General features: G+C 39.9%; 1 protein-coding gene across 2 annotated transcripts in view; it reads left to right on the top strand.

Annotated features, from left to right (window-relative positions):
* Nucleotides 1–7,197: 7,197 nt before the first annotated feature.
* The window catches only part of GABRA6 (gamma-aminobutyric acid type A receptor subunit alpha6), a 31,394-nt gene continuing 11,250 nt past the window's right edge, over nt 7,198–27,341 (top strand). For both annotated transcript variants that reach the window (XM_007071443.3, XM_043521365.1), the window contains exons 1-8: nt 7,198–7,444; nt 7,661–7,779; nt 8,321–8,388; nt 9,832–10,052; nt 10,140–10,222; nt 11,413–11,556; nt 12,002–12,154; nt 16,876–17,135. In XM_007071443.3, the coding sequence (XP_007071505.3) occupies nt 7,407–7,444; nt 7,661–7,779; nt 8,321–8,388; nt 9,832–10,052; nt 10,140–10,222; nt 11,413–11,556; nt 12,002–12,154; nt 16,876–17,135 (1,086 nt within the window). In that variant the 5' untranslated portion in view covers nt 7,198–7,406. The remainder of the gene's footprint in view (nt 7,445–7,660; nt 7,780–8,320; nt 8,389–9,831; nt 10,053–10,139; nt 10,223–11,412; nt 11,557–12,001; nt 12,155–16,875; nt 17,136–27,341) is intronic.

A 27,341-nucleotide genomic window follows, 5' to 3' on the forward strand; every position in this document is an offset into this window, starting at 1 on the left:
GCACGTTGAAATAAACAATATTTTGGGGGAAAACTTAAGAAGCTGGGGCCAGAAGACTCCAGGTTCAAATGCAGCATGTAGACTTTGCACAGCTGCAGTCTTAATACACTGTAATAAATATGCACACTTCCCAAGTGGCACACACTTATGCAGACACTCTGATACTATAGTGAAGAGCAAGACACAAGGGCTGATGCTTCAGGACATTCCATGCTTTTTGGGATGCATTCATGTAAGATAAATCTGTAATGACATGTTTGAAAATCTCCTCAATGACTTCAGAGCAATATCTCATTTTCAAAAGCACCTATGTCACTTAGGAGTCTAAGTCCAATGGGATTTGTCGGTAATGGTGGTGAAATACCCCAGACTTGTCATCGTGGGGGATTTCAATACTCATATTGACAATGCTGCAGATGCAGAAACCCAAAACCTCATCTCCTCACTTGTGTCCCTTGGACTTTCAGAGTCATCTTTGGCCCAATACGCACAGCCTCATCTTCAGCCTAGATATCAAGATAAAGGATATTACAACCCAGCCACTGTTTTAGACAAACCATTACCTCAGAGACCTTCCAATGCTCAGGCAACAAGAAAGATCCTGATCCTGATCTGATCACAAAGACTCATGGATTCCAATAAGTTTGAAAGCCTGCTAAAGTACAACAGTATCCCATCCACAGGACAAGGAGTTGAGGACCTGGTGAATCATTACCATTATACTCTGGCCTCGGACATTGACACGTTGTCCCCCAGACTGCCCCTTCCTCCTCGCTGATCACACAGATCTCTCCTTGGTTTTCTGACACCCTATGCTGGATGAAGAGAGAGAGTTGGAAACTCAAGCATCGATGGAGGAAAACAGAGGTTGATTCAGACAAGATGAAACATAATGGATTCCTCAAAGCCTATGCTGAAGCTATTACAGGCCAGGAGAACCTTCCCTATCAACCTCCACCAATGGTGCCAAATCCCACCCAAGAAGCTAACTGGCGGGTAAATTGCTCCAGCAATCCTGCGTGCCTACCACCTGCATCATCCTACTTCATTAAAATATCATGTACATTCAGGAACTCTTCTGGACACCCTAAAAGAGTCCCAACCCAAGACTTGTGAATCTGACCCACACCCTTCCTGGCTTGTGAAAGAGTCATGAACAATTGAAACTACTCCTGACCAAAATAGCCAATGCCTCATTCAGAGAAGGAATCTTCCCTTCCTCCTTCAAACACTGAAGAAACTCTCTCCTAGATATTTCACTCCTAGCCAGCTATTGCTCAGTGTCAAACCTGTCATTCCTGAGCAAGCACATAGAGAAGCTACCCAAGGGCCAACTACAAGCTCATCTAACTGAAACCAACATCTGAGACTCAACACAATCTGGATGCAGGACAGAACAGGGGTCTGCTTTAGTGGCACTGATGGATGATTTTCTCCTGTCATTGGATAGAGGACAGACTTGCATTTTTTTACCCTCCTGGACCTTTCTGCAGCTTTATACCAGTGTCTCACCTGAGAGAAGTGGCAGGAGTCCAGGGTAATGCACTAAAACGATTTGAGTCCTTCCTGGGACACACACACACACACAAAGAATAGTGCTGGTAACTGCACCTCCACCACTAGACCCCTGCAACTGTGAGGTTCCACAAGGATTAATTTTCTCTCTGGTCCTTTTCAACATGTACATGCAACCACTAGATGAATTGGTCAGATGACAGGGACTCAAGTGCCAATAATATGCAGGTGACACACATCACTTATCCTTCACCACATACAGCCATACCACTACCAGCCCCGTGCTTGGATAAGATCAGCTCATGGATGAAGAAAAGCTGGCTGAAGCTGAACCTGAGCAAAAGAGAGGTGATGCTGGTGGGCAGACGAAAGTATTTTGAGGAGTTTGCAGTGACAGTGCAGTCTCCTTTGAGTGAAGGTTCACATCCACAGTCAGTCAATTCAGTCCGTAGTCTAGAAGTACTCTTGGATTCCTCACTGATGTTCAGTTCTCACATTGAGTAATGCTATCTACCATCTCTGGTTGGCTAGGAGACTCTGTCCCATCCTGGTGGATGAAGACCTCCTCTGATGCAATGGAACTCTCAATAATAAGAGTAAAACTCATTTGTGAGGGAGCCAGAACCTTCTCCAGGGGTGGTCCAAGACTATGGAATGAACTGCCCCCCCGGAACTAAGGGCTATCACAAATCTCACCACTTTCTGCTCCAAGTGCAAGGCTCATTTCTTGACCTTGTCTTGTCTTATATAAATACAGAGCAACAAGTATATATAACTTACCAAAACAAAACACTCCACTCCATGTGATTCTTTCTCCGGTGAGAGGATGTGTAGTCATGGTGTTTAATGTACTCATGGAAAGCACTCAGATACTGTGGAGTTGAACATGATATAAACATGTATATAGAATACAGGCTTAGGCTCCTAAGTCATTTAGACACTTTTGAAACACACCCTCTGCCTTTCTGTGTAATTAATCTATATGGAAGCATTCACTTGTATACTTAAAAAAATTGCTGTGTGCATGGTCAGTTTCCAAACAGTCTTACTTTTACCTAATTAAAACCATTTTTTACTTGAACCAGCAAAACATTACTCCTATAGAAGACTAATTAGATGTCAAATTTCCACTTTCAAATGTCTGTTTTATTTAGATCAATGTCTAAAAAAATGTGCTTTAGAATTAATAATTGTTTCCTCTTTTTTTTTAAAAAAAAAATCTATTTCACCTTCTTCCAATTCTAAGAAGGCTGTAAGGGTTTCCCTCATAATTTTGGAAAAAAAACAAGTGTAGAAAATTTGATCTGAAGAGGTGAATTCATTACCTTTTCAACTGCTGGAAATGGCCCACCTTCATTATCACTACAAAAGCCCCCCCCCCCCCGCCCCGCTCTCCTGCTGGTAATAGCTCACCTTTCCTGATCACTCTCGTTACAGTGTGTACGGTAACACCCATTGTTTCATGTTCTCTGTGTATATAAAATCTCCCCGCTGTATTTTCCACTGCATGCATCCGATGAAGTGAGCTGTAGCTCACAAAAGCTTATGCTCAAATAAATTTGTTAGTCTCTAAGGTGCCACAAGTCCTCCTTTTCTTTCAGTCAGACTAGTCACCTAGATGGATTTCCATTTCATGGCTCTGGTTCCAAAAGCTTCTCTCAGGAAGTTAGGAACTTGTCTGCACATGTCCAATTGTCTCTTGCACCTCCTTTAGGCAGACAAGAAACTCATTCACTTTCAGGAGTATTGTTGCTCTAGTGATTCAGATACATTATTTTTCATCACAGTTTTAATGATGTTCCATAAGGTGATAACGTTGACAGCTGGAGAGTGAAACTGCCTCCACACTTACAGTGTTGCTAACCAAAGCTCCAGCTATTGCCAGTTTCCCAGCTGGTCAGTTCATTTTTTTTTTACCAGGTTTCCAAACTTTTGGTCTATTAAGGGCTAGATCGACAAAAAGGACCTATTCTCTAAGTTGCAATGCCTAACTTTAGGCCCCCTGTTGCCTAGTGGACAGCACAGCAGATGCCCAGGCTCCCTACAGAGTGGATGGGAGAGTTATGCAACTAAGAATAGGATCCGCAAAAGCCAACAAGTTGAGCAAAGAGCTGCCTGACCTAACCAACAGGAGAGGAGAAGGGTGAGGCCTCAGGCCCACCCCTCAGAGGGATTTAGGCACTTAAGTCCAAGTCAGAAGGAAGTGCCTATCTCTGCTTGGTATTCACAGCCAGGAACTCTTTGCTAGAGTTTGACACATAAGCCTTTTCTTGTAAAAATGGAGGAGGTGGTGCCACTGGCTCCCTTAATTAAATAGTCATTAGGCCAAAGAAGGCCCCAGAGAATAATGCTGTATCCTCGCGGTTAGAACACTTACTTGGGGTGTGGGAAACCCCTGTTCATGTCCCTGCTCCAATGACTATTTATACAAAGTGGAACATAGTCAACAGACAAGACTGAGAAACATCCACCCCAGAATACCCCACAGCCCCAGGGCACTTTCTGAGAAATGGGAGATGTGAGTTCAAACCCCAGCTCTACATCAGGTAAGCAATCCCAGCTCTCCCACATCCTGGGTGAGTGCCCCCACCCAGTGCTTAATTTGTAATGAAAGAGGTGCCAGGGCTCAAGCAGCTTTTTTACTTTCATAACTGACATGGCAAGCCCAGAGGTGCTGGGGCTATGAACTGGCAAGCCTAGGCGTGCCAGGGCTCAACCCTGGCAAGCCCTGCCCTAAACACTGAGCTAAAGATTGTAACAGCATTTCCTCCTCTAGCATGCCAGTCAAAATGAGGAAATGCTCCTCCAGGCAGCACTACTAAAGTAGGGCCTCGTCTTGCAACTACTACTCACATGAGAAGACCTTAGTCACACAAATAAACTATCGAAGTCAATGGGATGGCTCATATGATTAAGGAGAGTCCATATGAGGAGGAGTTTCAAATTTGGGCTAAAATCACTGTGTAATTTGAATTCTCTCTCTGTCAAATACTGAGATGTTTTTGACTGTCTACTCTGTCTCCGTCCATAGCCATCTCTTTGCCTTTACCTGTCCTGGCCTGAAATAGAGAGACGTGAAATTATGCCCAGTGAAATTTATCTCATAAGATTTTAATTAATTTAGTTTGCTCACATGTTGCATACAAATATTTCTGACCAAATAAGTGATCTAATAATTTTTCTATATGATGGACATACCTAAAACTGATTTTCCAAAAGTATGCACCAATTTGGGGTGTCTCAGTTTTGGGGGGACCAACATGGGGATGCCTTCGGCCTGGTTTTCAAAAGTTAGCATCTGCAGCCCCCACCAAATTCCATCAGTCACGGGTGCTCAGCACTTTTGAAAACTCAGGCCCTAGGCATATGAAACTGAGGCACCCAAAGTCAGCAGCCACACTGGAAGACATTGGTCTAACTGTGTTAATGAATTAAATATACTGAGGTAGTATACGTCCCCATGATCTGTAGCAGTGAAGGTCTCTTAAGGGGACCAAATGGAGTTTGGCGCCCGCAGAAAAATGGAGTTAATCGAGAAACCTGCTGGCAGCTCCTGCCATATGGACACAGCAGGATTGGATCAAGAAGCCAGACTACTAATCATGTCCAATTTCTGGAGAAAACATTCTCCCCTTCATCTGACTCATGTCCTGACCCACCCTGAGTGGCCTTGTCCTTCCACTTTGTGCATTAAAAGTCTTGTTTTGAATGGGACTGAAGAGAACTCTATATTGCAGTACTTGATTTGGTTAATAAGAAAATGTGTGCTCTATTTAAGCAATAAAAACAAGGTGCAGGCATTTCTGGGGATAATGAGTGACTGGGAGGAGCCAATGGCACTGCAGCACTGAACTATTAATCCCCAGGCAGTGCCTTGCCTTGAAGTAGCTGTTCTTATAAACTAAAAAAAGAAAGAGCCAAAATTGGGTTTATCTATTTTTTATGTGAGATATAGTTTCAGTTGATATGTACAAGGCCTTTCTGGAGAATTAATGCCCTCTGCTTTAGCCATCATCTCAAGGTTCAATTCGTTTTATGATTTCTGTTTGAACACTCAGGGTGTGAGCAATCTGCGGAGGTGCTCTTGCTTTTATTTTGGAGCAGCTGCTTTCTTTCCTTCTGCAGCAGGTGAAAAGATACTATTCCAGGAAGTGGTCCTGATGTAAGTCAGGGGATATAAGTAGCCCTGCAGTGACTATAACAAAGTCTCACAGCAGAGCCAAAAAAAATTGTTAAGACAGAGGTGTTTACATATTTAATACTAATGGAAGCATGTTTGCTAAAAATGGGTATTAGTGGTGTTTAAAGGCTAAATGCAGTTTTAATGTTCTGACTAGAGTGGATGCACATAAAAGCTGTAGCGAACACGCCAGCGAAATCAAGTGTATTAGAGAAATAGGGGGACCTTTCAAAGTGGTGGGCCTGGAATCCTGGTTAGCGATCCTGAGAGGGAATAAAACCCCATGGCATAGTAGCTTTGATTTTCTGATTTCTCTATTCCATACAGTGAATCTCTTTAATACTTAATACACTTACTGTGATGTTTATAGGTCAGATAGTCCCATTCTCACAAAATTTCCTGCGAAAAGGTCTCTGAATGATAATAGATCATTAATTTTGTTAGCAATTATATAGTTTAGAGCATTTTTACCCTTTTTTGTTGAACCCAAAACTTCAAGGGGGGGGGGACACCTAATAAACAAATCAACTGGTGGAGTACATATAATTAAAGAAAGATCTCTACTGTGACATGAACATTCACCTCCACCAGCCTCATAGACTCACACTGCACTGGGTCTATCAATGGGAACTTAAATATATTTGCTTACAGCCTCAGTGAAGGAAATGTATTTTAAACAACAAAATGTTACAAAGAATTAGTCTGCTTTGATCCAGTGACTTGTTTTCCCCGCCTATTACTATTAGGAGACAACACATCTAGTTGTTTTATTTATAACAGAGCTAAATGCATGCATGCTAGCGATATCATTTAGTGGCTTTAGAAGAAGTAATAATATCACTGAAAGATAGGCCTGATCTTACTTTCCTTTAGAACTGGCTATATTAACACAGTTATTGAAGAATGGGACCCTTAATGATCCAATCAGTAATACCTATCATTACAACATTAGCAATGATACATAAACCTTAGTATTTAAAATGGGATAAGCACCAATCCTGGCAGAAGTAGCATGTTTCATAATGCTCTGGTTTAAAGTCTGTGTATAAATAGTTCCATGCAACCCCCCCAATAAAGACCAGTATTAAAAAAGAAAACCAGCTTTGAAGGGTGAACCTATACCTATTAATGGAGGATTCAAGAAACCCTATGATAGTTGAAAGGCCTTGTCACAGTTAAATCTGTTGGGAAAGGTCAGAAAACAGCCTACTGGAAATCGTAGATTTTTTTTTTTAAGTTCTAATGATGCAGAAGCTGCATAATAATCTCTCTGTGAACCACAAAAATAATAAAAGCTGAGGCCATTTCTAACATAATCTCTATCAGCAAGATGCCAGCGCTTTTCCAGATTTCCTAACGGGTCCCTGCTAATTCCATGCCAAAACTAGCAGTGGATTTCTTCCTTTTAATCTCCCCTAATGCCTTATTCGATTATTGTCACTGCTCTCCGACCGTGCACCGTCCCTTCAAACTCTAATTCCCCAACTGAAACAGCCAGACGAGGCTGAACCGCGGTGTGGAAATCAAACCGCGCTCACACACACGCACAAAAGGGTGCAGAACCAGAAGAGGGAGAAAACAACCAACTCCATCCGCACAACTGCACTTTTAGCTCCTAACCCGCAGGGAGAGGGGGAAAGATGGGCTCTGGAACTTGCTCCAGTTGACTAGGCGGAAGGCTATCTGGGAGCCCTGAGCGCAGTGCTGAAGCATGGCTTGGCTGTTCTCTTGGATATGCATCGCTATCTGGTGAGTAAGCTCTTCAGCAATGCTAAAGACAATCAAAGACTAAGCAACCCAACTCCCCTGCCCGGGGTCGAGTCAGTGGGGGAAAGAGGGTGGGTGGCGGGGTGTACGTTTCCTGGTGTTTCCCTGACGGCCCTGGCTAAAGAAACGCAACCGTTGACTTTGCACAGAAGGGGAAGGAGTGGCTGGATGATGGCATTGTTGGTGTGTTAATTGCAGTATAGACAAGGCGCTGGGGAGCCAGACTGATGAAGGGAAACTGTACTCTGAAAACATCACCCGAATTCTGGATAAGTTGTTGGATGGATATGACAACAGGCTCCGACCTGGATTTGGAGGTAGAGGAAACCCAGTATCTTTAACTGTAGCTCTCCCCTCCTCTTGTGTCCTATCTGTTGTTGAAAAGTAAATCGATCTTAGAGATAGGGAAACAGGTCCATGCCCTGGATTCCTACCCTCTTCTCCTATGGAGAGTCACACCAGTGGAAGGTGTCCTCCCACCCCGAGCCCCCACTTCCAGATAGATGTGTCTCTTCCAAACAGATATGGGGCGGTTTGCAGAAAGTTTGCCCCTGAATTACCCCTTCATAATGGAGCTGTTGACAGGAGAAACAATTGCTTTTGATTTACGCAAAGCCTTAGACATCCAGAAGCAGGAGGTCAACGTGAAAACCGGTCCCCGCGTGCACACCGTTTGGTTTGCAGTGCACTCGGGAACAAGTTCGAACAGCAGCTTTGCTGTGCCCCGGGGGGCCACGCTCCTGCCCGAGGCTAGTTGCTGTGTAGGTATGCGGACTGTTGAGTGCAGTCCTGGCGATAGCATACATCTCTTTACGTCGGACCCTGGCAGTGCTCAGAGCTTGTTTGAATGTCCGCTAGGTGCTGTTACAGAAGTCAAAACGGATATCTATGTGACCAGCTTCGGCCCCGTGTCAGACGTGGAGATGGTAAGACTCATTCTACATTGCATACCCCCGGCCCCCAGTAACAGTTCCCTTTTTGACATTCTCGCCACACAAACCGTGGGATCTGTCCAGCACGGGAGCTTCGCTTGTCCCTGGCCCTGGTCTTGTTTTTCAGGATTCATTACGGTGGCATCTGAGTGGACTGTCATTAGAGCAGATTACTAGGTTTAATCTTCTTGACAATCTCTGTCTCTGAGGGACCGAGCAGAGAGCATTTTACTGTTGGGTTGCATATAGCTAGTTCCACAATCGTGTCAACCTAACGGGCCGTGCAATTTCGGCAGCATGTGCAAGGAAAATTTGAGAGGAATGTGTTGCAAGTAAGTTTGTTTCCCAAGCTAAAGCAACGAGAGCAATTGTTGATTTGCTGAGCGTTGAATGAAAGGAAGGATTGGTTAAAGATGCATAAGCACCGTTAAGAAGATTGTAGGCATATGTGCCACAATGCATAGCTTTACAGCAGGGCTGCGTGTTAGGAAACAGTAAAATAAAGACATGACTAATTCAGGAAGACTGATGAGCTCAATCTTTTCCTTTTCTCAGTAGAGCAGTCGAAGCTATAAGGCGTGGCACCCGAATACAGGTAGCTGCAGACTGCCATAAAAGTTATTCGTTTACAACAACGTGCATAGAAACCAATAGCAAGAGTTTAAACCATCGAAACTAAACCATTTTCCATGCTCCCCAAATAATCATGAAGCATATTTTCATTCTAGAAATGGTGTTCGCTCTCCAGCTATGAGTCACAGTGGCTGTATATTGTCTAACTTGGGTGGTTACTGTTAGGTGTCTATATTTGGGCTTCTGAGTAACTTATTTAGGTGCTTAAATATGGATTTAGGAGACTAACTTTAGACACACCTACTTGAAAAGTTTGGACATGATCATTAGAAAAAAGTTTTTGCAAACATTAATTTGCAGTAGTACTATGAAGTAACTTGACATGCTGTGTGATCACACTATAATGAATATGTATAAGATTTTTGTAGCAAATATGCAAAATAATTTGCATAAGAGATATTTAGGGTGTCTTTTTTGTTCACTGTCACTAAGTACTGAGAGTTTATTTTAGCAGTTATAAAGCATATAAAATGAGACATTTGTATCTCCTTACAATTGCAGTCATTTGAATTATATATATAAATAATATACATAAATGTTTTGTGCGAGCAAAATGAACTTTCTTTGTATTCATATCAAATTATCTGTTCAATGATTAATTTGCAGCTCTTTATTAAAATAGTAAGAAAATAGGATATTTTTCTCATAGACTGGCTTTCTTTTTTTTAGCAACTGCTTGATAATAGGATTAACACGATTAAGCAGCGGTGAATGAAATGTGGTTACCATGTGTGTTGTCTTCCACTGAGTTATAGTAGGTCAGTACTGTTGGCCACGACCTTTGATTGATTTGTTTTCCTGTAGGAATACACAATGGATGTTTTCTTTCGGCAGACATGGACTGATGAGAGGTTGAAGTTTAGTGGGCCAACTGAAATTCTTAGATTGAACAATTTAATGGTCAGTAAGATCTGGACACCAGACACCTTTTTTAGAAATGGAAAAAAGTCGATTGCTCATAATATGACAACTCCTAACAAACTTTTCAGAATTATGCAGAATGGAACTATTCTTTATACGATGAGGTAAGATGCTACTGTGCTGTTTCCCGTTCAACTTGTTTTCTTCAGCTAATGAAGGAACTGAGTACAACTTATTTTAATGTATTTTAGACTGACCATTAATGCTGATTGTCCCATGCGGCTGGTAAACTTCCCTATGGATGGGCATGCTTGTCCATTGAAGTTTGGGAGCTGTAAGTTTTGTAAAAGTTTCAGATTTTTTAATATATGTTCATATTTGAACAACAGGATGTAGGCCGTTAGTGACTTTAAGAACTTGAAAATGGGGTCTTAGGGCAGTCCTTAATGGGAGTTAACTAACTATAGGCCCATATTCCACATCAGAATCTGCTCATGCATACCACTAGGACCAGGGCTTTGCATAGTCAGAGGAATCCAGGCTAGTGGATCTCATTGCAAGCTCATGGCTATAAATTGTATTGTTTTTTGTTATTCTGACATAGCCAAGTCTATACTGGTACCTTTTAAACAAATCTATTGTTTTAGCAGTGAAGAAAGATTATCATTACATGCCCTCACTTATTAAAGAAACTGGTCTATTTTGAATGAAGAAATATGCTGAAATGACCACTTGCAATCAACAGACTTTCTGCCCTCAGCTGGAGGGAAACACCCCTCCACTGTGGGCAGTAGCAGAGTAAGTGGGATAACTCTCAGGGCCCTGACAGTCTCAGAGAACCACATGTGGCAGATACACATCAAGAGGGGGCTTATGCAGAGAAAGGGGGAACCATCATTCCAGGGAGCCATAGTGATAGCTTATGTTTATTAATAAGGCCCTTTAATGGTAGGTAGATGGGTGGTGGTTGTAGTCTATATAGAAAAGGGGGAAAACAAATACAAAGGCCATGGGTACAGAGTCACCTTTTATTTATTGAGGGAAACAAGACAAATATTAAGGGAGTACAACGCATTATGAGTTGATTGATAGGGAATTTTAAAATTAGAATAAAAAAGAACCTTAACATAATTCAAAACCCTCAAGCTGAGGCATGTTCTTAGTCTATGTTATGGATTCTCAACCAGGGCATGACTACCGTCTACCCTTCTTATGTTGCTAAATGGGAGAAAAGGGTCCTGTGTAGATGCTAGCTACATGGGAGCCAGGGTGGAAGAGGAAGGTTGAGAAGGAGAAGTTATTTACCCTCATCCTTCCTCTCCCCTGTCCTGTTTGTTATGCTCAGGAGTTGAATCTTAATTAGAATTGAATTTTAATTAGATTAGAAAGAGCTTGTAATGGTAGGGACCAAGTCTCCTTGTTTGTACAACACCTACCATAGTGGGGCCATCGTATTTATTTTGGCCATTAGGCACTACTGTAATATAATTAATACTATCGATTCTTTCCTCCATGATACCCCAGATGCCTATCCAAAAAGTGAAATCATTTACACATGGAAAAAAGGACCTCTGTATTCAGTAGAAGTACCACAAGAGTCTTCCAGTCTCCTCCAGTATGATCTTATAGGACAAACAGTGTCTAGTGAAACAATTAAATCTAACACAGGTAAGACATAGCCTCATGTAGAATTGACACATTATAAAAGACTCATTGGAAACCAACTAAATTGCTCTCGTTTTTATCTCTTAACTGTTTACTCTTCTCCCCCTAACTAAAATTGCTGAAAAGTTTCGTTTGTTTCCTGCAAAAGACTGATTTTCAACATATTGCTCATGGGTGGGCAAAGTTTAATGCAACTTCCAGGAACGCTGCTTTTTCAGTAGCAGAATAACATATCAAAGTAATAACTGATTCACCTTTTCCCTTTATCTCAGTTGATTCACTTTAGCTTCTATTGATCAGCTAAACTTTACCGTATAGTAGGAGGCCCATTATTCGCCACTGCTTTCCTCAAAACACAGCATATTAATTTAAGACATTCCAAGGTTTACTCCAGTAACGTTCTTTCATATATTGCCAAAATAATGCTGACATACTTGTCTCCTAACAGGTGAATACGTAATAATGACAGTTTATTTCCACTTGCAAAGGAAGATGGGCTACTTCATGATACAGATTTATACTCCCTGCATTATGACAGTCATTCTTTCTCAGGTGTCTTTCTGGATTAATAAGGAGTCTGTTCCAGCTAGAACAGTTTTTGGTATGCTGTGTTAAAGTCTCTGCAACAGCTCATGTCATCATTCCATTTATTCATCGCCTTTCATTGCTTGTTTGTTGCAGGTGAATATTCACTTCAGCTGCTCTATTTTCATCTGCAAAGGAAAATAGGCTACTATCTCATTCAGACATATATTCCATGCACCATGACTGTAGTCCTGTCTCAAGTTGTGTTTTGGATCAACAAAGAATCTGTTCCAGCAAGAACTGTGGCTGGTATTAATGTTTTTACCATGAAATTAATTCGTTGTATTGAATCCACAATATTGAACAGCTACTGTAGTGTGATGGGAATTTGTTTTTAAGTAGAGAAAGAAAAAGCTAATGGATCCCAGGGAACAAAAATAAATAATTATATTGAAACCAAAACAATAATGTTAAAAAAATCCTACTGGGAACATAATTCTGTTCTCAGAAAATTTACATCATCAGTTTTGACTATTTCTGCTTTGTAATGTCCATAGACATTCCAGGCATATGTGCACGGAGAATTTCAGAGTTAAGATCCACCATTCAGATTTGAGAAAAGAAGTTTTCCCTTGATTTGTGTTCTGTTAAAACCAATACTTAGATTCAAAGAAAGGTTTACCTATAAAATTAATGAAAAGTAAATGTATAGTGTTAAATTGGAGAAGTCTATGAAAAGTTATGTTAAAAGAGTGACAAAATGCAAACAGAAACCCCATCACAAGCTCTCTTCTCTGCCTGTCTCTCATGACACTGGGCCTCCTTCTCTCCAATGACTTGGGTTAGTGGGTGGACTATCAAGTTGTATATTTTGGATTCTCATGTCTCATTTATATATATTGGCTTTTGTAACTTAGACTCTTCTGTTTACTTCATTCTTAATTTTGGACCTGTACTATGCCCATCAACATCAAAGACAAAACTTCTACCAGCCAAATGGTTGAGAAGGACTGGAGTATACTTAGAGCTGGACAAAAAATTCTCATAAAAAATATTTACAGTGAAAAATGGAGAAAAATTTTAAATTTTAATGCGTTTTTCCCCATATCATTTTTCAACCAGCTTTAGGTATATTATTGTAAGTTCCTTGGAGCCCAGTCCTGTAGTCTTTGTATAGACCAAACTCCTCTATTTGCCTTTTATACTAAGACTGCAGGATCTAGGGTCATATTTTCAAAAAATTTGGTTGCCCAACTTCAGGGGAGAGGAGGATTGTTTTTTATGGGTCTCACTTAACTGCAATGGAACTATTAATATACGTACAGCTACTTATGGGTGCATATTAGAGCCAATGGACACCTTGGGTCCAATTTTTAGAAGTGCCAAGTGCACACAACTTTCATTGACTTGAAATAGAGTTGTATATGCTTGTTCATTCTTACAATCCTAACTGCAGTTGGGCACCCTAAAAAACAAAAAAGTAAAACCCAAAATTAGAGGCCACTTTTGAAAGTTTGGAGATTAATTTTTATTTTCTTAAGCATTCAGACAGAACTGTAAAGAATAATCATGTACTGGGATGAGTTGATATAATAGATTTTAAAGGGTGCTTTATTGCTGTTGAAGTGCAGTGTGTATAGAACAAATGTGGGCTGACAATCTGACATCATAATACATAATAATAACAACCCCCAGTACTGTGTTGCTCATGGAACAGTTACAGATGATCAGAAACATATCATGGCATATTTGGTGAAATGTATACTCTTCTCCTGACAGGCTGAATGGGTGATTTGGAACTGCTCAGTCTATTGGGTAAATAGGTCTTCAGACTGATTTTTTTTTTAAAAAAATATTTACTTATGAGCTATTTCAGGCTGACGAGTAAATACAGAATTAGGAACAGAGGAATATTCTTAGAAAACATAGTAAATGAAAATGCCATTGCCAGTTTTGCTGGAAATTAGTAATACCAAGACTGACACCTTGTATAAAAAAACCCACCAAGTCCATCACTCCTTATTCAGGGCATTCAGTCCAATGACTATACTGAAAGTTTCAGCAGAGTAAGGACTGAAGGATTTATCCCCATTACAGTCTGAATCTGCAGTCTTTATTCAGACAAAACTGTCTTGACTCCAGAGAGTTTCACCTGCAAAATGATTGTGGGCTCCATTCCTTACTACCTAGAGCAAATTTTCAGGCCCAGTGACAAATCAGAGGTCTAAAATGGAAGGCCTGACATCTCATTATGTATAACACTGGAAAACACTGATGTTATAATTAGTATCTAAGTGAATTTGACTAGAAAAGTCATCTAAATTTCCCCAAATTAAAGGTTTAAAGAGGGGGAAAGGAGAAATTAATGATGGGAGATTAAAGCTAGTTCTCTAAAACCAATTCCAATATTATATAAATGGAACAACATTGTAAGCAGATTGAATCCCTCAAAAAGGGATGCAAGATTACAGTCTACAAATATAAGGAATGCTGTGAGCCCAAGATGAAGAAGCAGCAGGGGTCATAAAGATCTGCTTGCTAGAACCCTCTGAAAGGAACAGTGTGGTAGGCAGAACCATCTCAGGTACAGTAGTACTCCTTTGTACTGCTATGTACTCAAAAAGGGCCGTGCATTCCCAATATATGTGTTACTCCTGCCCTGCAGAGGAATAAAGAACATGGGTATTTCTAAGTTATCCTTTAGCTCACACTCACTCTGTTCCTGGTGTCACCACTTCATCCAGATGCCATGTCTGTCTCAGAGTCCTCACAAAGAGTCCCCTCTATATGAATTTTAACTAATAGGTTCAGGATGGAAAATTTTATGCACAGATAGATATGATCACCTTTCTCTTGTTTTTGTATCACACTGGTAGCCAGAATTTGACTGTTGATCTAGCATATTCATTAAAATCTCAGATGTGGAAAGATTCTTAAAGCAAAATTATATTGCACAAGTAGTGAAATAAATTGAATTTTACATAGTTATGTTAACCAATCTCTCTTAAAACTTACTGAGAAATATTCAAAATTACAGCCAAAAATAGCAAATATCAATTGTGCAATTTTTTCAACTGTATTTTAGTATTCTGCTAGATAAAGCAAATTTTGTCAATCCAGAGCATTTCAAGAAAATCACCTTCTAAAATCACTCAGCCCTCACTGATAGAAATCTTTCAGATTCCTAATATCTAAATTCCAGTAGTTATAAGTATTTATACAGACACTGAATCCATCATTACATTACTAAATATTGCTAAATAGCACATGACCATGTTCTAATCTCAGCACACATAATCTTGAAAAGTTCACTTGTGTGCATATGTGAGACATGGACTTTTGGCATTGAACTATACCTCAGGCTTATGTATACTCCTGTTATAAAAATGTCTGCCAGATTCGGGGGATGAGAGATACTATTTTTTTAAAATCTTCTACTTGCATTTTATTAAAAACGTGTTAGGTTATGACATTGGAACAGTGGTACTCAACTGCAGATAGTTGACAACTGCAGCTTGAGAGAGAGTTGCAGAGAGAACCTAAAATAATCAACTCACATAGTCCAGAAGCTGCAGTGAGATGTTACATCAGTATGTGATGACACTGCATTCTCATTGCTCAGCATCATTCATAGCATACTGATGATCAATACAACGTACCATAACATTTTCTACCTTCCCACCCACCCTTTCCTGACCACTGGGAGGAGAGAAACAGTGTTCTGCAATCTATTTACTTCAATATATGCTATCCCCAGACCCACCTGCCACAGTAAAGAGTGAACATTGATTTTGGAAACTTGCATGCCATGAGATCTCTTTGTTCTATCAGGCATCTGTGGGGAATATGTGAGTGATCAACCCTATTCTCACGTCAAATAGGAAGAATGAGTAGAAGGTTAATCAGGCATATGTATGCCATAAGACATGAAAAACATAACGTGCGTCAAGAGACAGAGGTTCAGACTTGTTCTGTTGGAACAAATGTGGACCTTAAACGTTATGGTGTTTTCCACACCTACCTGTCTCTAGGAATATGCAAACTGGGGGGTCCTCATAAATGTATGAAATATCTTAGTGAATCTTACAAACACTTTGATCAAATTAGGCAGTCATTTTTTTCCACAAAGAAATAAAAATGCTGCATATGGGACTATTCCTCAGACACGTCCTGTTCTTATCTAAAACTTCTCAGGGCTCTAGCATGTCACTGGTCTTCATGCAGAATTCCCATGAATTCTGTATGACATCTTATGTCCATCTAATGTAACCTCAAAGGTGGTGGGGGGGGAGGAGAAGGATGCTGAAATTACATGTCACTAAATTATAGTATTTTAACCTGGATTACAGCAATAGATGGTGCTCACTAACCTATAGGTAAAATAGGTTTTTGGAATCTGAGCTCTTCCCTTCTTATATGGGAATTGCCATGTGTGGTCCTCATGTCATTCCTGCAAATACCTTCTCTAGAAAGTGGTGCTTCCAGGCATGTTGTTATGTCCATGTTTTAGCATCATTCTAGAAAGAATCCCTACTCAATAGCTGGGTATCTGAACTTTACATTTGTGTACCATTTTCAAATAAGGCATACAGTCTAGGGTGGCTTATTCACTATGATTAGATATACAAATATGAACTATTTGAAGCACAAGGAGTACTTTGCAATCTGTTAATCAGCTGAGAGGGAGCACAGTAATGAAACAATAGGAAGTGTAATCTACAGATGTATAACAGTTTGTAAGCAATATGGATATAAGCAAAATCCTAATACCTTGATTTTCATTCTGTTATTTTAAAGGGATTACGACAGTTCTAACAATGACCACTTTAAGCATCAGTGCCCGCCACTCTTTGCCCAAGGTGTCTTATGCTACTGCCATGGATTGGTTCATAGCTGTGTGCTTTGCCTTTGTCTTCTCTGCACTTATCGAGTTTGCAGCTGTCAACTACTTTACCAACCTGCAGACTCAGAGAGCAATGAGGAAGGCAGCCCGGGCAGCAGCACTAACAGCAGCACTAGCCGCAGCAACTGTACCGGCAGAGGACGAGACGGTCTCGGTAATTGCTCATTTTTCTAATAATAATAAGCGTCATATAGGAGGAGACAGCCGAAGTAGTGACCGCAAAACAATTGAACAATGTTAAAGTGATCTTAGTCTGGAACAGATTACATAACTGAGTCACATCCATGCAAATGTCAAGGAAGTTATTGCTCTAACATCAGACAGTGAAAGTAGTTCATTTTCAGTTGTTTGTATAAAGTGGAGATCTTCTTCTTCGGTCATTCTGATTTGTATAAAGCAAAATAATTAAAGAAAAAACAACATTAGACAAATGTGACACACAAATACTTTCTTTAAGCAATGCTGTAAGTACTGTGATTCACGGAAATAATCCCTTGTATGTGGACTACATCATAGTAAGATTGCAGAATTTGTAGGGCACTGTTCAAAAAAGAGTGAGAGCATGCATTGGCTGGATGGTTATTGGATCACTGTAATATACATACCATAAGTGGGTCAACTGGGGGAAGGGGAATTAGCTTTTACATAAACTTGGCATCTGTTACTCGAATAAAGAGCTGTGTTGGTGGAAGCTTTGAGAAAGACACAGAGATACAGTTTTAAAGGAAGAGGGGTAAATATTCAGCACATGTGATAGACAGAAATGCTTTCTCTTATCAAAAGCAAGATATGTTAAATGGTTGTAGATTGGTTTTAAATATTTTCACTACCAAGTCTCCCTAAGTGATGATATGGCCCCCATTATCACCAACTTCAGTTTATTTATATGCACAACACTAATCCAAGGTAAGTTAATACTGTATTATCATCATCTCCATTTACAGATAGGGAACTGAGGCACATAATGATTAAGGGACTTGCCCAGGGTAATCCAGAAAGTGGGTAGCATAACTGAACCCAGTTCTCTTGAATACCAGTCCACTGCCTTAACCACAAAGCCATTCTTCTTCTCCATTTCAAATCTCAGAGTCCCTAGCTAAAACATTTCTATTTAAATGTGTTTTAAAACAGCTAAAACTAACAGGCTAGGTGTACCCAAAACCATTTAATGAGTAGTAGGGTCCATTTGCTAACAAAGGTGTAGTTGTACAGCCTGTTACTGTTCCCCATTGAAATAAAAAGCAACATTTTCCTTAACATCAGTGGCAGAAGAACTGGGCTCATAAATCTCAGGGCTTGTCTAGAAAACCAGTTAGTGTGTGGCAAACTGGGGTGCAAGTCTACAGTGCACTAGTATGCCGTTCCCTAGTGTGCTTTAATATACTCCTGTAAAGCAGAGTAGATTAAAGTGTTCTAGGGAACTTTTAATGCATGCTAGCAGGGTGTACACGGACAACTAGCATACTCTAGTTTATACCGCAGCTTGCCGCACACTAACTAGACAAGCCCTCAATGTATTATAGTAAAGATTTGTTTTAGCATTGGGGAAAAAATATGAGACTCCAGAAAAGACGGGCAAAAAAAAAAGCAGATTATTCTAATAAGATCTTTTGTCTTTCAGAAAAGTTTAAAGAAACTGTATCACACATTAACAACTCAGAAAATGAATGCTTTTTTTCCCGCCCAGATTGTGTAAAATGAGGTTAAAGAACCTCTGCAAAAAACTCAAGCAAGACTGACTTGAGCAAAGCTAGTAATGTGTGATAGAGTTTGCAGAAGTTTGCAATAATGGATAATGAAAAAGTAGATTTTCAATGTTGATGAAACTTGTAAATAAATATGCATAAAGTAAATCTAAATGTGCATGTAGAATATTTACATTTTTATTATTCTAAGGAACCCTTAATAATAAGTTGCCTCATCAAAACTTACAATAAAAACAGATAATATATTTGTTAATGTTCAGATAAAGTAATTTTTTTCAAATGTCATGACATTTGAGAAAGGCTCAGTTGTTATGACTGAAATATTATCATTTGACTGAGGACATTACATACCCTATGGGCTGTATATTGTAACAGCAAATTAATGCTACAAAGGAAAATGCTACAGATCTAAAGACTCGGAGCACTTTAAAAGATCCCTAGTCCTCTTTTTTTTCAAATATAGCTTTTTCACAGGAAATCACTCAGGCAAATATCAAAATACTAAGTTAAATAGATCACCTTGCATGACACAGTAAAAGAAAATATTAACAGAAAGCACATCACTATATTAGAATAAGAACCCTAAACTGGAAAGATATTTCGGGTCTGAATCCCTGAATAATGAATCAATGCTCTTCATCATTTGTTCCATTTAAAGACCCAAATATGTAGAATACTAAAGAAAATATAATATGATCTGTAGAGGGTCCATTATAGATAAACAATGAAATTAATTCAGAAAGGACAGAAGGAGGAGAAAAGAACAATGTGATAATGGTCCATAAAGTCCTGTGTTCTTGGAGAAGACAAAAATGTAATTTTACACAATTTAGAGTCCAAACACATTAGGCAGAGACATCAAATTATATCCAGTAAAACACTTACATAAGTACTGCAATGATTAAAATTCTGAGATCCCAGAAGAAAAAAATTATATTAGAAGATCCAACTCCTCTTCATAGGTAGACAAACATTTGCCTCATTTTTTTTTAAGACACCGATACGTACAGTGGAACCTGAGTAAGACAATGTGGCTCAAGGAGGCCTGGCAGGAAAACTTGCCCAATGGAGTTCCTATTTGCTGTTCCCAGAAGTAGCAGTGAGGAGGCCCTCCCACAGCACTGGTTGCCAAAGGCATCATGAGTCTGATCCTGCAAGGTGCTGAGTGTCCTCAGCTCCCACAGAACAGAGAGTTTAGCAGAACTCTTCCATTTTTAACTCAAGAGTCTCTAGTGAAAAGAACATTACATTCATGTTGCAATTGTTCAATCAAATACCAAAATCCAGTCAGCACTTTCATTATTCTCAGCCTCTTCATCAGTTCTCAAAGTCCTCATCTTGGGTTTCAGAAATGTACAATCCAGGGTTTTGGGTGTGATTCTGCTCTCTTATAGTGAAGTTAGAATGGTGCAAAATCTGTATAAGGGAGAGGAGCTACAGAGCCATTGCCTTTCACAGAGGAACTACCCTATTTTTGAGCTCTAGTGCAGATCATAGAGGTGTTTCAGCTTCCCCAAAACAGGGCCCATATTCGGCCAATTTATCTTCACACTGAAGCGATTACAGCAAGTGACTTTTTTCAGTTTGCCCTCCTCTGCATAGTCTGCTGTGGGGTGACTCTGCAACAGATGCTACAAAGCAAAGGCAGTGAGAGCCCGGCTGCTGAGGACATGGCTCCCCATAGCTGCTTTCCCAGTCACACCAGGGCTTGATTCTAGAAAGCCTGGTGGCTCCTACAGCTGCTGAAGAGATTTACATATTCTCCATACCACTGCAGCCCAATCTGAACACAGGCTAAAAGTCTGACCTTGAAGGAATCAATAAAGCAAACAAAGAAGTTTGAAACTCTCACTCTGTAAAGTTTCCCTCTCAAGGGTTTAAATCACAAACAAGTGTAGAAGTAAGTACAATCAATACGTTCCTCTTTTTTCACCATTTTAGCAATAAAAGCCAGCAAGTGAGTAGTAAAATACCTAAGAAACACAGTCTACAAATATTTTCCTTAACAGAGCTATTTACAAGTAATACATGGCATCTAGAACTAGGAAAGAAGCAAAAACCAACCAAGCAAACAATATAAGCCCTATTCAAAAGTCTCCAAATTTTAAAAGGTTGCAAAGAGCAGTGCATAGACCTTCTCCCCAAGCCGAAATCCAGAGTTTGTATCTTTAGAGAGTCAGCAGTCACTTTTTATAGCTGTAGAATATTGTTCCAGTTCCACCCTGCTTGTTTGGCATAAGGATGTACCCATCTCCTCAGGAACAGGAAAGGGAAAACCAAGGGAAACCACAACAAGAATCAAGAGTTCTTACGAACTAGAAGAAGGAGATGTAGCAAGCAGTTGCAAAAGTGGCTTGTTTAGGACTGCAGCTGCTTGACTCTGTCAGATTTAAAGGGCTGACCCCTATAAAGGCATGCTGGGAAAAAATTCTTATAAGAAGGCAGCCCTGGCTCAAGGGGAGTTAATAGGATCTAGAATGTCATTAAGGAGGGTGTGTTTTTTTTTTGTATACTACTGCTGTATCACTGTCCTATTTGTCTTGTCTCTTTTTCCTTCTCTTTCTAGAATCCTGCCCTTTCTGTTTTTTATTCAGTTCTTATGCTTTGGTTCCTTACTCCTTATCTGATTCTAAGTCATATCATTGCTTTCTTTTACAGTTCCTTTTCTCTCTGATTTCTGCAAAGTCTATTTCTTCTTGTTCTAGATCCTTGTATAATATTGTTGCAGGACTTTCTGTCTTTTCTAAGATGTCCTCTGTGTGTCTCAGAATTTTTTTTAACCGGGCCCTGTGCTATTCTTCCTCAACAATGTTTCAAAGAGGAAATTTTTTCTCTAAACCCTCACCTTCCTAAGTAGCCACCAAGTTCATGTGATTAAAAGAAACCCCTTAATTAAAAATCTTCACGTTTTCTTATGCCCTCAGATCTTCTTGTCTCCTTTTTTGTTCTGGTCTATTATTTCTCCCTCAAAGTAAAAAAACCTTTCTTCCACTATAATGGTGGGTTTTCTTTTGTTTTTTGGAGATTGCCAGGGGTTTAGTTTTATCAGTTGGGAGTTTCAGGAGAAATGTAGTGAGCAGTGTTTGTGTCAGAAGGAAGAGTGCTATCTGTCTTCTGTCTTTATTGAACTTACTCCTTAGATAGTGAAAGCTGATGGAGAATGTTAAGGTTGGGCTAGTTACTGAAGAGTCCAGGAGCAGAAAATATAAAAGGGTTTTGTCTGTGTTAGACTGGGAATCATTCAGTGCTACCAATACAATTTCATTAGTGGTAATAATGGTGTGAGTTACAGGGTAAATAAGACACCAGCATTTTTGCCAATATGTTCTCTAAGCCTGCCCCAACCAGGCTAAGTGATATGGTGGTGTGTATGCCCCTGTCTACACAAACACTTCCACTGGTGGTATAGTAACGATGAGATAGTTGCACCCAAACGTTTCATTGTAGCAGACAAGACCAGAGAGAGAAGATCTAGTATTGATGAAAATTCAGAGTCATTTGAAAGCTTTAGTTGCTTGAATAGTTTTAAACCCATCAAGTTAAAGTGGATTCAGAATAGGTTCAATTTTTTTACAATTCCAAATCTAATTTTGTCTACTACAAAAATCATTCAAAATACATTAGAAGTGTCCCTCTCACCCTTTAAGATAGTTAATTTTGTTTAAATGCCTCTTTTATTCAAAATCTCTTACTAATATATTATTACATAATCCTCCACCAAACCTCTAATCTAAAAATAGAGAAGGCAAAGGGCCAAATTCTATTTTGTCATACTCAGTAGAGTTGCTGCAAACTTCCAGTAAGTTCTTGGACTGTAAGATACAGTGGGCTGAATTCTGCTCTCAGTGAAGTGATGCAAACCCAGAGTGACTTCACTGGTTGCCAAGGAGTCACTATGAATTTCCCTCAGCTAGCTCAGAGCAGAATTTGGCTCATTGTATTTGTCAGCTGCAGGTGATCTCTGTGTGAAATACAAAACTGTGGGCATTCCACTCCAAAATATGACAGCCACCAGCTGAGAATGCATCTGGACCCTGATGGAAGCCCATTTTTATTCTTACAGTAATTACATTTGCTTTTATAATTACAATTAGCATATCAGAAGCAAATTCAGTACCGATAGCATAGGAAAGCAGGGCAGTGTTTCGATTGTATTCCATTTAAAATGTGTGTGTTTTAAATATGAATCATATTGTTTGGTTCTTCACAGCTCTCTTTATTTAGTAGGCTCAGATCCTGAAAGTGTTGCATGGGTCCCTGGGTGCCTCACAGAACCCTCTGGCATCTCACTGACTTCAAGAGGGAGCCAGGGTCCCCCAGTACAGAAAAGGACAGGGACCTAAGTCACTTGGTGTGCGTGCCTGTTGTACAGTATCCAAGAGCTTTTGCAGCATGACAGTCACAGAGTTTAACAGGGATAATTTCCTATATAGAGCTGGTCAGAATTTTTGATGACATTTTGATAAACAAACAAATAAAAACACTTTCCAATTCAATATTTTTGTGAAAGCTTTTTGCTGTTTGTTTTTTCAAACAGCTCTTTTTCCTAAGCCACAAAGTGATATGGCTCAGACAGCAGAGGATTCTTATTCTGTCTTTAAGCAACATTCCTCAAGTGTAGAGGAGCCTGATGTCTTTCCAGTAGAAAGGATTTAGTTCCCTGTGATTACATCAATCAGAATATGTTGGACATGTTTAATGAGTATCCTGATGTGGCTGAAAGGAGAGGGCAAGTAACTGATTATCATTTGTATCCACATGTCTTCAGTGTTCCCTAGAGCTACAGAGCTGGGCAATAGGGATGGGAGAGAGAAGAGACAGCTGAAATCAAATACAAATATATTTTAAATGTCTTGCATTTCAAGATATGAGGGTTTTCCCCCACTAGCATTTACACATTTTTGCACAGTATTGCAGTCTGATCTCAGTAGTCACAGCAGCACATCTTAAAATAGGACAAAACAAATATGATTGCACAGGAATGAAGGAATATCAGTTGTTTTTGTATAAAAGCTGCAAAGATTGCACAAAGTAAGTGGAGAGACTGCCTTCTGCTCACAGTTCCACAGGGGCCATTCCAGAATTATTCCATTTAAATTGCTGGGTTGGCACCAGTGTATCTAAGAGCAAAATGTGGCTTTAATCATTTAACATAAATAACATAAAATAAATATATTTTGTCAGAGGCTCTGCAGTGTCAGTCTGCATTTTGATGTGTCGTATCATGGAACTGCATTGATATAGCAAGATCGTAAATCTTTAAAAGAGCCTTTTTTTTTACCTGCTGAGATGTGATGTTGGAGTTCTGTGTTTCTTCTGCAGATGTTAATAGTGTTAGTAACAGCTGTGGGCCCAACTATGCCAATTCCTTACCTGTTTTACATGTTGGTGATGGAATCAACAGATGTTGGGAGCAATGTAGAACTTTGGAGAGAAGGTTATTAAATCGAGGGCCAGACAGTGAACCTCTTATACTGACTGGTAAGCAGTTACTCAGAAGGTTGGTCTCGTTGACTTCATTGGGACTACTCGTATGAGTAAGTGTTCACCAGTGTGAGTAAAGGCTCAGTAATCTGGCCCAATTTGGAAGTAGATTTAATATTTTCAATGGTGTTTTGGTTTTAAATGTATATCTGTGTCACTGGGATCTAAAAGAGTGTTCTTAGAGTCCTTTTGCCATTAGGTCAACAAACAATAATAAGAAAGAAAGCTTTATCAATTATTAATTATTATTATCTAAGTTTTGTAGTGTCTAGGGTTCAGATCCTCAAAAATAGTCAGGTACCTAACACTCGTAATGGAAGTTAGGCCCGTGAATAATCTTTGAGGATTTCAGGCCACTAGTTAGTGATTTCATTTATATTGTGTAGCACTGGTAGGAATGTCACGTATTCATAGGTCTATTAATAAGAGGAAAGGGGGAAAAGAGTAGGAGATATGCTTTTTTCTTCTTTAATGCTTGTCCAGGCATATTGAGCTTTGGCACTAATTTCATTTTTATTCCAGTGTGATGACAGCAAAATTCTATATCCTTAGCCTAGTAAATTATAAAGGAAATAAGAACTATCACATTTTTCTATCTGAAAGTTTAGAGTTTATTGCCATTATTTGCTTTTTACTTCACTGTACTGACAGGAAAAGTACATAATCTTAAGTGAGCAAAGAAGACAGCAATAAGAACAAGTACAAATTGTTTTAAAGTTTGTTGTATCCAGGCACATACATAAGATGCTCATTTTAGTGCCATGCTACAAGCTGCACTGACAGCAAAATCACATATCCACAGTACAAAGGAAGGCAGATTCATAGATAATTTCAAAGTGATTTTTAATTAGAAATATCCAGAGAAAAATATACACACAAAATTAATAATACGCACACAGCATTCCTATAAAAACAGAGAAGGCTGGAACACAGAATTGCATACATTCCAAAGCGATGTTTGCTTTATCTTTTCTAACTGGAGGTAAGGGCCTGATCCTGCAATTTGCTGAGAGCCTCCTGAGTTGTGCCAAGAAAACCCTAGCAAAGTCAATGAGAACTGAGGGAGATCAGTATCTGGATGGAATAGACTCGTGGCTGCTTTGTGGGCATCCAAAGAGTATAAATTAGTTTAGTTGTATGACCTTAGTTAGTCCTAGACTGCACCTTACTACTCTATGCCATACAGCACCTCCTGTTTAGTTCTGAGTCATTGTGCAAAGGTCCACACGCATGGGTCAGACTGCAGGCTTGGGGCAATGTTTTTCATTGTGCTGCAACATCACAAATCTGCACTGCCAGCAAAGAGGCCATGTAAAGAAGCCAGTTTCTTTTGCAATTTGTCAACTCAGCTAACAGTGTTTGAGATTTTGTCTTAGGTGCGCTGGACAAGTTTGCTTTATTCTGTTCCATAAAATCAGGGATTAACATAGCTTGCTAGTTGTAATAGTTCATATATTTTCTTTCTGTTTAGTGTTTTGGGCAGATTTCACCACTGCACCCTAAGCTCAATGCTCCTTGTCAAAGAAAACTCTCAAAAGGGAAAATCCAAATAGAGAAAATTAATAACTGCAGCAACTACTCAGAGCTTAGCTGTCACAGAACCCCATCCCCACACACAGACTTTATCAATTTAATTTGAATGAGAGCTACAGGTTGTTGCCTCCTCTTGCTGCTGTTCCTTTGGCCAGGGTCTCTGGGTAGTCTTCATTGGTAGCTGAGAAAAAGTTGTATTATAAACTGGAGAATAATTTACAATGATAGTGTTGGTAAAGACAGTCCATTGCAATACATCAGACCAAGTCCTAGGCTTCTATCTGCCCCTTTTGCATTGCTTAAGTAGCAAACAGGAATCTTTAATTTGGTTTAAGCAGCTATTTGAGGTTTCCCCTCCAGAGAGTTATACCAGCTCTACCTCATGTTCCTCAGTGTATGGGGGATGTCCAAGGAACTGGCCATTAACCGCTGGAGCAATAATGTGTCCTGGCTGCTGGAATAGGCCACTGAGGTGTAACTTAAAGCAATCGGATGCTCCTTTTAATTGCTCCAGTTGCCATCCAGCCACTTCCTAGGTCCAGGGTTGGGAGCATAAAACTATCTTGTCTCTCTCTTTTTATGTCTTCTGCTGAGTACAGCTCAACAGGACCCAAGAATTGGGACTAATTAATATATTCCACCTTGAATCTGTGATCAAGGATTCTGTGAATGCAATGCTAAATGAAGATATACAGGTGGGCCCTTGAAAGTAAGGGAGAAGTTAAAATAAAAGGAATCTCCTGTATTTTGAGGTGGCAAAAATCCCCCAGTTGTATCATCATCTGATGTGAAGAGCATGTTCTTTCATAGCATGTAGGGACAGCGGTGCTGGAACAATTTGTATAGTGGGGATGCTGAGAGCCATTGAATCAAGCTGTAAACCCTGTATATGATGGAAACCACTTCAAGCCAGGGGGATGTGGCAGCAACCCCGCCCTCGTTCCAGCACCTATGGTTAGGGATACTTATTTCTTAAAATTTGTGCTATACTAAATAAAGAACTGCCCACACCATGCTCTGGGAATACTTCACTCTTAAAAATACACCCTCCAATAAACAACCTCCGGCAAGTACCTGCAGATAACCCAGCCTTGTAGCAATGTAAATATAACAAAGATTTAATAAACCCATTGAGAAAATCACCACCTCCCCTCCCCTCAACCAACTCCTTATACAAAGGGATTTCCTATCTTTGCATTAACAAGGGAGGAATAGAAAGAAAGTTAGTGTACCTTCTGCCAAAGCATCATCAGCAAACAGTGGGCCTATTTTTCTTTTCACTATGGATGTCTACACAGCCTGGGGGAGCGAGCTTCCCAGCCTGGGTTGACAGACTGGGGCTAGCAGGACTTGGCTAGTGCTCTAGAAACAGCGGTTTGAAGTTGCAGCTTGGGCTGGAACCTGGGCTCTGAAGCCTAGGAATTGGGATGGGCTTTGGAGCCTAAGCTCCAGCCTGAGCAGCAACTTCAAAGCAGTGTCCACACAGTTATTTTTAGAACACTCTTGTGAGCCCCGCTAGCCTAAGTCTGTTTACCTGGGCTGTGTAGGTATACCCATTTCGACCAGCTAGACACCATGGTAACTCCACGACTTCAGTGTACTGAATCTTGATTTATACCAGTGTAATTCAAGGCAGA

Source organism: Chelonia mydas, chromosome 8 (assembly GCF_015237465.2).
Source record: "Chelonia mydas isolate rCheMyd1 chromosome 8, rCheMyd1.pri.v2, whole genome shotgun sequence".
In the NCBI taxonomy this organism is placed as follows: Eukaryota; Metazoa; Chordata; order Testudines; family Cheloniidae; genus Chelonia; species Chelonia mydas.